Source organism: Babylonia areolata, chromosome 22 (genome assembly GCF_041734735.1).
Source record: "Babylonia areolata isolate BAREFJ2019XMU chromosome 22, ASM4173473v1, whole genome shotgun sequence".
Lineage (NCBI taxonomy): Eukaryota > Metazoa > Mollusca > Gastropoda > Neogastropoda > Buccinidae > Babylonia > Babylonia areolata.
Window position 1 is genome coordinate 42,530,458 of NC_134897.1, and position 13,401 is coordinate 42,543,858.

Sequence of the window (13,401 nt, forward strand, 5' to 3'; positions counted from 1 at the left end):
CAGAGCGGGTTTGAATGGGGGGAAAATGAAAAGGCTGAAACTGCCAGCCTGACTTTGAAAAAAAAAAAAAAAAAAAAAAAATCCAACAGAAACAAAAATGCCAGAACTCAACCTCAGAAAATGATAACCAGTCACCACCACCAAAACGTGGAAAAAGAAATCATAAAAACAAGGAAAGTGGGCCTGGTTACAACCAGAAAAAGAGACTTGAAAGAAATGGGGAAATATAAAAATGAAAAACAAAACAAACAAAACCCCCCCAGCAAAAAGAGGCATTCCAGCATGGGTGTAGAGTAGGAGGGACAAAGGGGAGCAAAAGAAGAAGAAGGAAAAAAAAAAAGGGGTGGGGGGGGGGGGGGGGTTGGAGGGGAGGGGCAGAAAAAAAGGAGAGATAGAGAAATATGCTGACAACTTACCAAAAGTGTTTTGTGATGGTTAGTCAGGACAGGAGTAGGAGGAGGAGGAGGACCAAGGTCCACCGATAGCGGCGTGGCAAAGATACACACACATGTGCCTTGTTAGATACAGTGAAATCGCCCGCACACTCTCCCCAACTCACATCTCCACAACAACACGGTCAACAAAAGCATCAATCAACCAACCAACCAGTCAACATGGGGGATAAAGACCCCATCCGTTCAGAAAAGAGAGGGTTATGTTTTCTGACTGTATCAAACAAAATAACCAACAAAAAAAACAACCTGTCTCAGAGTCTGAACGGCAGTTGCTGGCTCAGACTTTGAAGAGATTCGTTACTATATTATACAGATACCAGAAATGAAGATGAGCTGTTCATGACATGAATACAAACGGAAGATGACCCACTCTGAAACTGGAGTCTCTGAATACTGGAGTCTTGATACTGAATACTGCATACTGTGGAAGAACTTTCTCTCCTCTCCTTACAAACCCAGCACAAGCTTCCGAACAAGTGCCATATGAAAATCAATTTGAACTTTCAAATCTTTCTCCTCAGAGAAATAACAACTATTTCTAAAAGTGAAATTCAATCCAATGAACAATACCATTATCACAGCAACAATCGTCTTCACAAAAAGAGAGACTTTTAACAAACTGTTATAATTCTATCTAATGGATGTGGATCTGTATCAAGCAGATGTTGGCAAGAAACAAAAAGTATCTAAAATAAAAATACAACAACACAAGACTGCACTGTGCTCAATAAAACTGGTAAAAAATGCCCATGATACCACAAGGACAATATTCAGTCAGACAAAATCAGAATCAGATCTGAAATTAGGAGTTATGGGTAGAGGAGCAGCAGGAGGCAAAATGTTTAAAAACAATGAAACATATAAAGTCAACAGCAAGCACAAAATGTATTCTGATGCCACTAGATGTTAGTCGTCAGGAATCAATATTTTAACAGGATTCAGCATTCCACTGACAACACTAATGTTAGCCTAAAGAAATCAGTAATCAAACTAGATTCATTCTTCCACTATCACCACGAAATGTCAGGAAATGGGAATCAATATTCTAACGGAATTCAATATTCCACACGCACCATTAACCAACATGTATTCCACTACAACAACGAAATGTTAACCAAGAAAATCAAAACACCACTAAATATTAACTGACAGGATTCAGTTTGCTGCTGACACCATGAAAGTGTGAACCAATTCAATATTCCACTAACACCCCTGAAATGTTAACAACTTGGTTTACTTTACACAAACACTGCAAATGTCAACCAGCAGATATTTTAATCAACAAAATACAATATTACATTAGCCTCTTCTCCAACAACCCCTGTCCCAAACAATTACCAACAGAAATTCACTGTTGCCCCCAAACCGTGAAATGTTACCGAATCAGGTCACTGTTTCCTGATGAGATCCTGCTCAGCATGAAAAATGAACAAGTGTGGAAACTAGTAAAGCACATATCTGCACAATGGGCATGTCCGCAGAGCACGTGGGGATAAGAGAAACCAAATGGAATATCTGAAGTCATACCCCATTCAAACAGGGTGGAGAGGCTGGGTGAAAACAACTATGTGGAGGGAAAAAGACAAAAACTGATGGTGATCTACTGCATAGAACCTATCATAAAAAAACAAAAAAAAAGTTCAAAGATTGTCTATGTTAACTATATAAAGTAAAAATATCTGAAAAACGTAATGCTTTGTTCTTGGAAAACTGCCATGGTTTCTGATTAAAAAACTTTTTTTTCTTCTTTTTTTAAATATATTTTTTAGCTACACTGTACATGCTTACGGAAAGTTGTACAGAGGATTTAAAACCAGAAGTATGTCTATATTTCTTGTGACTCATGACATGTGTTCTCCTCTCTCTCTCTCTCTCTCTGTGTGTGTGTGTGTGTGTGTGTGTGTGTGTGTGTGTGTGTGTGTGTGTGTGTGTGTGTGTGTGTGTGTGTGTGTGTGTGTGTGTGTGTGTGTGTGTGTGTTGTGTGTGTATCCATAAGACACACACACAAAAAAAAAGAAAAGAAAAAGAAACTGCCACGATGCTGACTGACAGCTTCAATAATCCAAGCAGAAGAAAACAGAGACGATGCCTCCCCCACCTTCACTTCCCCTCTCAGCCACCAAGCCCAACCCTCACCCATACCCAAAATTCCTGTCACTACTCTCCTCCAAAACCAATGTCATTATATCTACTGGTACAAGAGGCAAAAAACGCAAATCACACATACATTTCTTTCTGTCCCGATTTGGTAAAGAGACCCATGTCATCAATTTAGTGAGAGTGAAGGGAGTGACCTAACTGAACATGACACTTGGTAATGGTGGTGACAGAAATATATACTATCAAGATTGCAGCTCTTTTGGGGAGTGGGGGTTTGGGGTTGGGGCTTGTTTGACATTTGTATGACCAAAATATAATCAATCAGGTTTCGTTTATATACACATATAAATCCATGCATTTCAATGTCCATGCCACATTCTGGATGTGCATATCTGAGTACATGCACAATCCACACACATGCCAATGTGCATGCATGCATGCACTCAGGCATGTATGCATGCACACAAAACACTCACACATAACTCACACATGTGCATGCAAATATATGCAGTGTCAGACAGAATTTTCTTGCATCCTTCACATCTTATTTTGATTTGGAAAAAAAAAAAATTTCTATTGTCTTTTGTTATATAATTTAGAACTGAGAAAATGACTCAGCGAGGTTGACAAGAGATATAAAACATGATAAAAACAGACAGGCAGACAAAAAGAACAGAAACTGAGAGAGAGAGAGTGAGAGAGAGAGAGAGACAGACAAAAGAACAGAGAGAGTGAGAGAGGTACAGAGAGAGAGAGAGAGAGAGAGACAGTCAGAGAGAGACAGAGAGGCAGACATACAGAGAAAGGACGGACAGAGAGAAAGATTCACACACAAAGTAAAAATGTTTCTAAAAACTATTAGAACAGCAGTAATGCACCATACAATTGTGCAATACACACTCTACTATATTATGAAACTTCAGCACACAAAACCACTCTTTGACAAAAGCACACTTTCACTTCAGTTAGAACAACACAATGTGCCAAGGCCAGCAACTGAATAAGTTTTTTTTTTCTTTTTTAAATGCAATCACAATCCAAGTTCAGTTTCAAACTGAAGAAATCCGCATGTCAAAAACAATAAATCATAACATGCCACATTACTGCCAACTTAAAAACAGCAGGCCACTTTCATGCAACAATATAACAGGTATAGATTATTCTATCAAGGACATTTTTCTTCCCATTTTACAAACCCCGAAAAATGGTAATCTTTGATTAAAAACTTACAAGCATTATTAATCTGGACAGTTGCATTTTTTAGTGTCTGTGTGTGTGTTGTGTGTGTGTGTGTGTGTGTGTGTGTGTGTGTGTGTGTGTGTGTGTGAGAGAGAGAGAGAGAGAGAGAGAGAGAGAGAGAGAGAGAGAGAGAGAGAGAGAGAGAGAGAGAGAGAATGTCCATACACTAACAATGTATTCAAAATCTGCCAATAATTATTTTCTTTTGTCTACACTTGTTTCATGATAGTAATCAGAGTTGTCAGCAGCATCATTCTGTGGATGAAGTCTTGACCCAAGCTTAATTCAGTCAACCTTATCAAAAGGCAAGCTGTTACTGCTGCTGCTATCATTCCTCATATATTCAGATATCTAATAATAAACCTTTTTTTAGGTGGGTAGTTTTTGCTTGATAATATATAACAATAAACGAAGGTGCATTTCCAGCTGTTACCCTTTGGTTTGAAGTGCAGTAAATAGGACAAGCATACATGATCACATGATCTCCTTACTGATACACTCAGTACGAGGAAGAACAAGCTTAAGAGTAAGGTGAGCAGAGTCAGCTCAAGTTATGCAATATATGATGATTTAAATTTTTACTTTTATGGGACTTGCGCCACAGCAAAGATAAAGCATCAAGCGTAGTGCTGTACTCTGACAGAACTCCAAATGACATCGAAACCAGCGATACTACCCCAGTCGTAAGGACTGTAAACCCCTGAACACCAGTGTTCTAAGTGAGAATCAAAACAAAACTTTTGCATTGGGTATTGAGGCACTAAGTAGTGAATCATGAGTCAGACCGAAGTTTCTTTATCATATGTATTTTCTCAATGCCATTTTCACCTATTTATCCAGTTATAATCCCGTATCAATACAGTGATAACCATTGTCCATTTTTTTTCCTGAAACAACTGAAATTAAGGTGTTCTTTCTTTTCATTCACCCAGTTTTTATGATTTGGGATGACAAAACACCGGCTAAACATATCAACACCCATCACTATTCAAACTTTCCTAACCAGTGAAATTGCTAACATTCTTAAAGATTTCTCAAAATGCAGGGTCTTCTTTCCACAGGTTTCACTGGCCCCAAGAGACCCTCTGACCTCATGACCCCTTGGTGCATACCTTGAAGTATCATTATGTGACCAACCACCAAAATACCGGTCTGATGTCTCAGTGTAGTCAAGTGTCTTTTCCACACTACAGTGACTGTAGAATCAAAGTCTATGAAACTCTGAACACTTCTTTTGTGTTGAAATAATTCGTAGTGTTGTATAACTCTTTTTATGATGGCAGATCGCACATTTCAGACCAAGAACAAAGCAGTGACAAGCATGGGTCTTATCTTTAAGGTCAGATTAAAAGAAACAAGATTTTTTTCTATGGATGGCATATTAGTATTAATGATGATCAAATACCAGTAATGTTTTGTTCTGCTTATATGTCAGAATCAACTTTAAAAAAAAATCTGTCAAACCAATCACAGACACACACATACACACGGAGGGCAGACTCATTGCTACAGCCATCCAAAGTAAGCTTAGCAGATCTCTTGATCATTCACAGTATGCACAGGCACCAAGGCACAAAAACGCTGTTTTATTCTTTTCACTCAGTATAATATTTGTTAAATTGTTTCTGGTAAGTGCAGCCTTATAACAGTACAAGGCAGCTATGCTGAATTTTCTGGCAAGCACAAGCCAGTTTTTATAATATATAGATTCAGAAGATGAAACATACATATATGCATGTAGTACAGTTAATTTATGAGTGATACACCCTAGATATTTCATAATATTTTCTCAGACACAGACAGCCAAAGAGACACACACTCAAACACAGGCGCACACATAACACTTTGTGCATGCAAGCAGAAAAACACAAAAACAAAAATAAACTGAACTCTGCCAAATGCAGCATTTCAAACCAAACAGACAAAACAATAAGAGCTATTTCAATGCTACAGCGCTTAACATTCAGCATCCATCAACAAAACTTCATGTTAGTTTCTGAAAACACACACACACACATTTAACAATTGCACACAAACACAAGTCAACTGAATTAATTCACCAAACACAAGTCAACTAAAAAAAAGGTTTAAAAAAACCTAAAAGAATATCTCAGACTTCACACTGAAGTATGCAGGTTGAAAGAAAGAGCTACAGCAGATAACTGAAGGCGTAAATACTGTGCAAGTATTCATCAGGCAGGCCTCAAAACGAATGGCCGAGGCAGAACGGAGACAGAGAGAGAAAGAAGGGACGAGTCATGCAACATGACTTCTGTGGTGAAAAACCTGTACCTTGACTGGACCGAGTCGATTGCTGTTCTACCTTGTTTTCTACACACACAAAACAGGCCAGCGTCAGACGTCTCCCCTCCACTGATGACACTGCTGCTTTTTTTTGCATTTCTAAACATGTTCATCAGCAACACATTCAAACAAAATAATTGCCCTTAGAACTTCCTATGAATGTGTTCAGATGATAACAGCAAAATGGTATTTCTAAGATAATAACTGATACACAAAACAGGCACAAAAAAAAAAAAAGAAACAAAAATGTGTAACAAATCTCTTTATAACATCATAAGGGGGGAATAATGGAGGTGGAGAGAGAGGGAAGGGGGGGGGGGGGAGGGAAGGCCAGAGGGAAGGGCGTGAGGCAACAAGAGAAGGGTGAAGAAACAGCCAGTCAGACAGGTAGACAGAGACAAAGAGAACAGAAAGCGCCTGACAAACAATATGTGAAACACACAGAGCCAGACTGAAAGTGAGACTTAAAAAAAAAAAAAAAGAGAAAAAGAAGAAAAAGAGAGGTGTGAAAGTAAAAAAAGTCAAAGAGTGGCATCAACAATGAGTAACACACATTAGGAGTGAAGAAAAAGAATTTGTTTGAAAAGAAAGAAAAAAAAGAAAAAAGAGAGAGAATGATATGTGAGATATACAATCAGTATGGAATGATAAAAAAGAGGTTTCGTTATAGAAAAAGTAGGCAGAAAAAAAAAATCGAAAAGAGACAACGACATGTGAGATATACAATCAGCATGGGATGATAAAAAAGAGGGTTTGTTTTAGAAAAAGAAGGCAGAAAAAAAAGAAACGAAAAGAGACAACGACATGTAAAAAATAGAATCAGCATGGGATGATAAAAAAGAGGTTTCATTTTAGAAAAAGTAGGTAGAAAAAAAAGAAAAGAAAAGAGACAACAACATGTTAGAAATAGAATCAGCATGGGATGATCAAAAGAGGGAAGAGACATTCCACTAGACTGTGAGAATGAATACTATCTGAAACAGTGTTTTCTTTTAAAAACATGTAATACCAAAATGAAGTGTTGACAAGAGACAATAACAACTATATTGCCTTGAAAATAACCACAGTTTTAGAAAAACTGGATTTAAAAAGTGAAAAAGTCCTGAAAACCCACCATAAATAGAGAAAACAACAACAACAAAAACCCAACATACTATAAACAAAGTAAAAATCCTCACCTTCTTTGGCTTTTGATTGCCTGTGTTGGGCCTGCAACATACATTAAAACACCCATTAAAAAAAGTACAAACATCACATACAATTTCACTTCTTTGTTTGATCAAAAAGCCTTGTGTCATATAGTAAAGTGCATGAAATTCAAATTCAGGAGTGTGTGTGTGTGTTTGTTTTTGTTTTTTTTTGGGGGGGGGAGGAAAAAAAAGAACCAATATCAGCATCTCATGCTCCAACAATGTGAGGGCAGACAGAGGTTGCCACCCTTCTTCAGTCTTGTAAAACCAGGTGAAATAAACAGCAGAGGGCAGTGATATATTTCTTTTCTTTTCTTTTTCTTCTCCCCCTTTCTTTTTCTTTCAATGAGGTAAAATGCAAAATTAAAATGTCTTTTTATATGAAAAATCCAATACAAAGTGTCTCCTATTTTCAAAGTTTATATTTTTTTTACTAATATAATGACGGACCTTTAACCAAACAGTCCAGATTTCTTTCCCCAAGCAATATCACATGAGTGTAATCACATCAGATATACTTGCTTAGTTTCATTCTGATGTAGTTATAGCAAATGAAACCATAATTCTACTGCAAGCAGATAATCATTGTTTGGAAAAAAAAAGTCCAGGCAATGTTAGTTTATTGTGAGATCAGCAGTCAGTGATTTCCATGACTGCCAACACAGCTCAAATGACTGGTGTTAAATGGCAATGTGCACAGAACAAAAGTTATCTTTATATTTTAAAGCCTGTTGCTAAAAATCTGTGATACTTTTCACATTTGCAAGAGACAGTGGTCTTTCACTTACTGGCAGAAACATTTTCCTTGTTGTTGTGATCATGTTTTCATGTTGCATAATACTGATCATACTGAAGGCAGGTAAGCGGAGCAAACAGTCAGGAGAATGGGTGTTGTCTCTTTTCACTCACATCACAATGACCTTTAATCCCAATTCCATGTTTGTCAAACTTACAAAAACTTTTCCATCCACCTTAAAATTAATAACCAATTACAACAATATGAGGGTAATACCATGAAAAACCAACCATGGTACTCCTATATCAAGTGCATGCACTCATAAGTGTATATGCAGTCTGCACATAATGATGGCAATGATATGACAATCATGATGATGATTTACTTTAACAGTCTGCTCATAGTGATGTTAATGATATAATGGTGATGATGATGATGAAATACCTAAAGTCTGCTCCTAATGACAGCAATGATATCATGATGATGATGAAGATGATAAAGAAATACCTATGCAGTGTACTCCTAATGATATGATGATTATAAGGATGACAATGGCACACCTTTGCCGTCTGTTTGCTGGCCTCATTGTCCAGCTCAGGAATGGCCACATACTGATCTCGACGCTGGTACTGCTTCTGCAGCAGTCGGTCCGTCTCCTCATCTGTGTCAGAGTCTGAGGAAACAATGTACACTGACAGATAGGCAGTTAGAAACACAGAACACAAGGCCCAATACAATCCTGCTTTCATTCACAGACATGCTTCCCCATATTCAAACCTCTGGAATTATTTTCATGCAGATGTATGCAAGTGTCCTGGATGGTTCATCATCTTTGAAAAATAATACATGCACATGATACTCCAATACTTCCAAATCAAAACATTTCCAAATTCGATTATACGAAAAATAACCTTTCAAATTTGTGATCCACTTCCCCTCCCCTTTGCAGAAAAAAAAGTGCAAAGAAAAAATATACTCACTTGTTTTGAGGACAATGAATCGTGTTGATTACCAGATTTCTTAACAACTAATGGGTATGTACTTCAACATTAGTTCTCCATGGAGAAGTTGCTTCTCTCTCTCTCTCTTTTTACTTACTTCTTTTTTATTTTTATTTTTTTACTGTTCCACAGAATGGCATCATGCTGGTCTATGATAAATTTGAATCCTGTACATACATACCCACACACTCTCTCTCTTTCCCTAACATACTTTTTGCAAAGGTACATATCCACAAAACACATGAATGCATACACACACAACTTTAGAACAAGAATAATATAACACAAAACTGAGATATTACTCTCTCAAATTACGACAACATTATCATCAAGACAAGATTTCCACATGTCAAGAACCTGAAGTTCCATTACACATTCCTACTTTTCTGAAGTGTAATTCACTTTCAACGCCCACCATTCAAGAAAACAACATCCCTTTCACACACAAAGCAGATGTTGCCATCTGCAAACTCTACCACACTGACACTTGAATTAAATCAAAGGCAACCTGCTAAAACATCACACCATGCAGTTCACTGTACACAGATCCACACACGCACATCTACATCATCTAGGTCATGCACCATCGGTCAAAGGTCAAGCACGAGGTAAATGGGCTCATTCTCCTGAGGCATGAAGGAATGAAGGGGAAAGCTTTCCAATAGAGAAACCATCCATGCATGCCAGTTTCCTAAATTCATACAGAATTTCAGACTGGAAAAAATGATGTCCTGTTTTTTAAATTCTATCTATTCATTTTTCAATTACCATATGGCACAAAAGTCTGTCATTTGTTTCCAGTTTAGTTCATGTTCCGTCTTTCACAAATCATCCATAAAAAAAAGTCTGTATGTTTGATGATCGTCTGTACAACTGGCAATAAAAGGAGGACCAACATTTGTATGTTGTTGCTACTGTTGTTGTCTACTACACTCTTCCACCCCCCCCCACCCCCCCCCCACCCCCTTTTTTATTTTTTTAAAATTTTTTAAAATTTTTTTATTACCTATGGTGACAACTTTCCCCAGTATACGATTCAAAAGGATTAGAGAGGCACAAATGTGTCGTTTTGACTGATTTGAAAATCAAAAGATACAACAGACCACTGTTCACTGGAAATACCTTTAAGTAATGAATAAATTATCCATTATATCAAAAAGACATGCATTATTAAAACCGTTTCTCTGCCTTCGGGTTATATATTTTTTCTAATGATCCAGTTGCCTGCTGGAAACAGGGACAGATAATTTGTACAAAGCATCTATCTATAAATTTCAATTATTTATTTGTTAATACTGAAAGTGAAATCGATCACTCAAAGAAATGAAGGAGAGAGAAAAGAAAGATCAGAGAGAGAGAGAGAGAGATAGAGAGAGAGAATTAAAGCAAGCAAATAAACTCATAAGGAGGTTACGTAACAAGTTTTCTAAAAGAAATAAGTGTATAAATATAGACCAACAGATAGATTTTGATGGATGGAGAAGGTAGATAAAAAGGCAGTGCCAGCAGAATTAAGTGTTTTTCTTACACAACAGGCCTTCACTGGTTTCTTTAACCACCTGCTTTGTCACAAAGCTCTTCACAGAATAATCTACTGCTCAAAACTTGGCTGAATCAACTGTTACTCTGTCAAAAAAACAGCACACACAAACACAAAAAAAACCAACAGCAACAACAAAAAAACCAAACAAAATGTCACTCATACATTGTTATCACTGGAATGTGCTAGCAACCCTTCAACACTATGACAAAAAAAATCTTCCAGAATTTGCAAAACTTATTCTGAGGAAAGTATTCTTATCATAAGTTATTCTGTGGAATGTGTTTGCGCAATTTTTTCTGCTCAGCAACAACTCTGTTACTTCCAAATGTTTTCAGTCCAATTCTAAAGCATGAAAATGATTTCTGCTATCACTCATCACAGGAACAAGATGCAAGCTTGTTTTGGGGTGTTTAAAAACAACAACAAAACAATGTGACTGTCACCAGGGTTTCAAGGGGATACTGAAAAACATGCGAAAAATAAAACCACCACCACTTAAATCTAAAGTTATGCTTTTATTTTTCTCTTGTAGGATAGTTCTCCTTAGCAACCCATTCCCAGTATGTGATATTTTCTGGTCAGTTCTTACCATAGTATACTTCTTTTAAGTGTGCCAGTCACATTTCTTCATTTCTTTTTTCTGATACCCGCATCACCCTCCCCACCCAAAGATTCTTTTTCTAAAAACATGTTTATCTCACATTATTCTTCACAGAGCAACACTCAAAAAAACAACAACAAAAAACCTCACGGATGATGGTTGGTCCTTCATAATACTGCATGCTCAATCAAGTATTGCAATGGTGTCTGTGTTCAAATGACCTTGAAAGAAACCTAAGTATTCTGCCTCTAAACTGGCTGGGGGGTTCTGTTTCTTTCTTCATCATTCTTCAGAGGACAAACACATGTTCCAATATTGTCAGGGACCAGGCAAGGAGCAAATGATATAAGGTGGGGCTGCAAAATCATCACTGACTCTTTCACCAGGGAAAAACTGACAGGGAATGGTGTGAGAGAGGACAGGGGTAGTGGGTGGAAATTACACACACAAAGGGCAGGATTTTTGTTTTTTGTTTTTGAAGACAAAAAAGGAAGCAGTCAAGCATGAATACTCAATCGTGCTATCACTGACATGTCCATGAAGTTTTTCATCCCACTGACGTATCACTCACTTCTTTTAACATTGTGAGTCATTTGCTTTTATTAACATAATACACCAACTCTCTGACACAACAGAGGCATGGATTCACTAAGAGTTAAACACTGGTCAAAAGGTTATTTTTTCTGCCTCAACAGCTCTGAGACAGTTGAGTGATGGACCAGCTCTCAGTATAAATCATTAGTAAAACAAATTCTATCCTAATCTGTCACCAGCTGTAACTACAGCAATATGTGAAACCAACTATTATTCCAATATATTTGTTGCCTTTGCTCACATTCCCTGTATGAAGTAAGAAAACCCTATATACAACCTGACAATACTTCATTATTTTGAGATTTTTGAAACAAGGAAACTGAATTAGTTATTATCTAACTTTTGACGCTGAATATCAAGAGCAAAAAACACTCCATAACAAAGGAGTAAATTATGCAAACACACAGAGACATAAACAAAAAAATATGTTCACACACACACACACACACAAACGCACACACACACACTGCAAATTATCGCTCATCCACAACTATAAACAAGGAACAGGATAAGATATATCTTTTTGTAATACAAGTACAGACACACACATACATAGATACACACCTCAGGTTAGAGATGAGGTGGGCAGGGATAAAGGACAAAATCCTAATTTGGGAGAAAGATGATGTCAGTTAACCACAGGTCTGGGGGGGAAAAAACAAACAAGGGCAGTACATCCATCTCTCCAAGGGGGTGGCAAAGAAAGACCCAGCCACAACAAGGAAACAGATATCATATACTCTAAATAATGGAGGGAGACATGTACCCAAACAAAATTCACATTAGAACCCTCTGCTGCTGGGCATTCAACAGTTAAGGGCCAGGTTATGTGACAGTGCTGTATGTTAAGGCATCATCATAAACGGAACAGATGGACAAAGAAAAGTGGTACCTCCCGCTTGCTGTCGCACATACGACCCTTGGCTCAGAGGCTCAGCATCACTCGCATTTTCCTCCGAGGAGTAACGAGGCTGTGAATTATGCGTGTGATTGTTAACATGATTGGCGTCTGAACCAGCGCGACCATTCGCACTGACGCTAGCACCATTGCTGCCAAACCCGCTCCGGTCTTGGACCTTCCCAGCTGCCCCGTGTTCTAACGAATCGTCTTTGCGCAGCGGGGCATATTTTTTGCCTTTGTTACGTCGGGTGTATCTCATGCCCCCGCTTTCTTCACACTCGTCATCAGAATCATAACCTACAGAACAAAAAGCATGCACAAAACATCGTCAAGAAAGCATGCAGCCCAAATAACCAATCAAAAATAAAAGAATCACAGCAACAATTCAACAAGGACAAAACAAGACTGGGTAATAGCATACATCTCAAACCAGACACAATTCACGGAAGAGAAGAAAAAATTTCTCAACTACTTAAAAAAGAAAGAAAAAAGACAATACTAGAACATGTACCATTAGCATTCATACTAAGCTAATTTGAAATAAAAGCTTTCAGAAGATAAAAATGCAGACTAACAGTTAAAAACAGTCTTGTATCAAATCAATCACAATATCCACATTAAGATGTTTTACTTACTGCAAAAAAACAACAACAAAAAAACCCATACAATATCTTTCTATTAGAAATCCACTAACAAACACAAATACAATAAAATAAATAGCAATGACAACACTTCGT

The 13,401-nt window shown here is 37.5% G+C and overlaps 1 protein-coding gene across 8 annotated transcripts in view; it reads right to left on the reverse strand.

Annotated features, from left to right (window-relative positions):
- LOC143297390 (uncharacterized) overlaps positions 1 to 13,401 on the reverse strand; it is a 142,243-nt gene that overhangs the window by 93,283 nt on the left and 35,559 nt on the right. For 4 of the 8 annotated variants that reach the window (XM_076609718.1, XM_076609714.1, XM_076609712.1 and 1 more), the window contains 4 exons: positions 12,656 to 12,961; positions 8,585 to 8,697; positions 7,277 to 7,307; positions 6,087 to 6,125 (listed from right to left, as the gene is read on the reverse strand). In XM_076609718.1, the coding sequence (XP_076465833.1) occupies positions 6,087 to 6,125; positions 7,277 to 7,307; positions 8,585 to 8,697; positions 12,656 to 12,961 (489 nt within the window). The remainder of the gene's footprint in view (positions 1 to 6,086; positions 6,126 to 7,276; positions 7,308 to 8,584; positions 8,698 to 12,655; positions 12,962 to 13,401) is intronic. The other 4 variants (XM_076609719.1, XM_076609717.1, XM_076609715.1 and 1 more) reach the window with 2 other exon arrangements.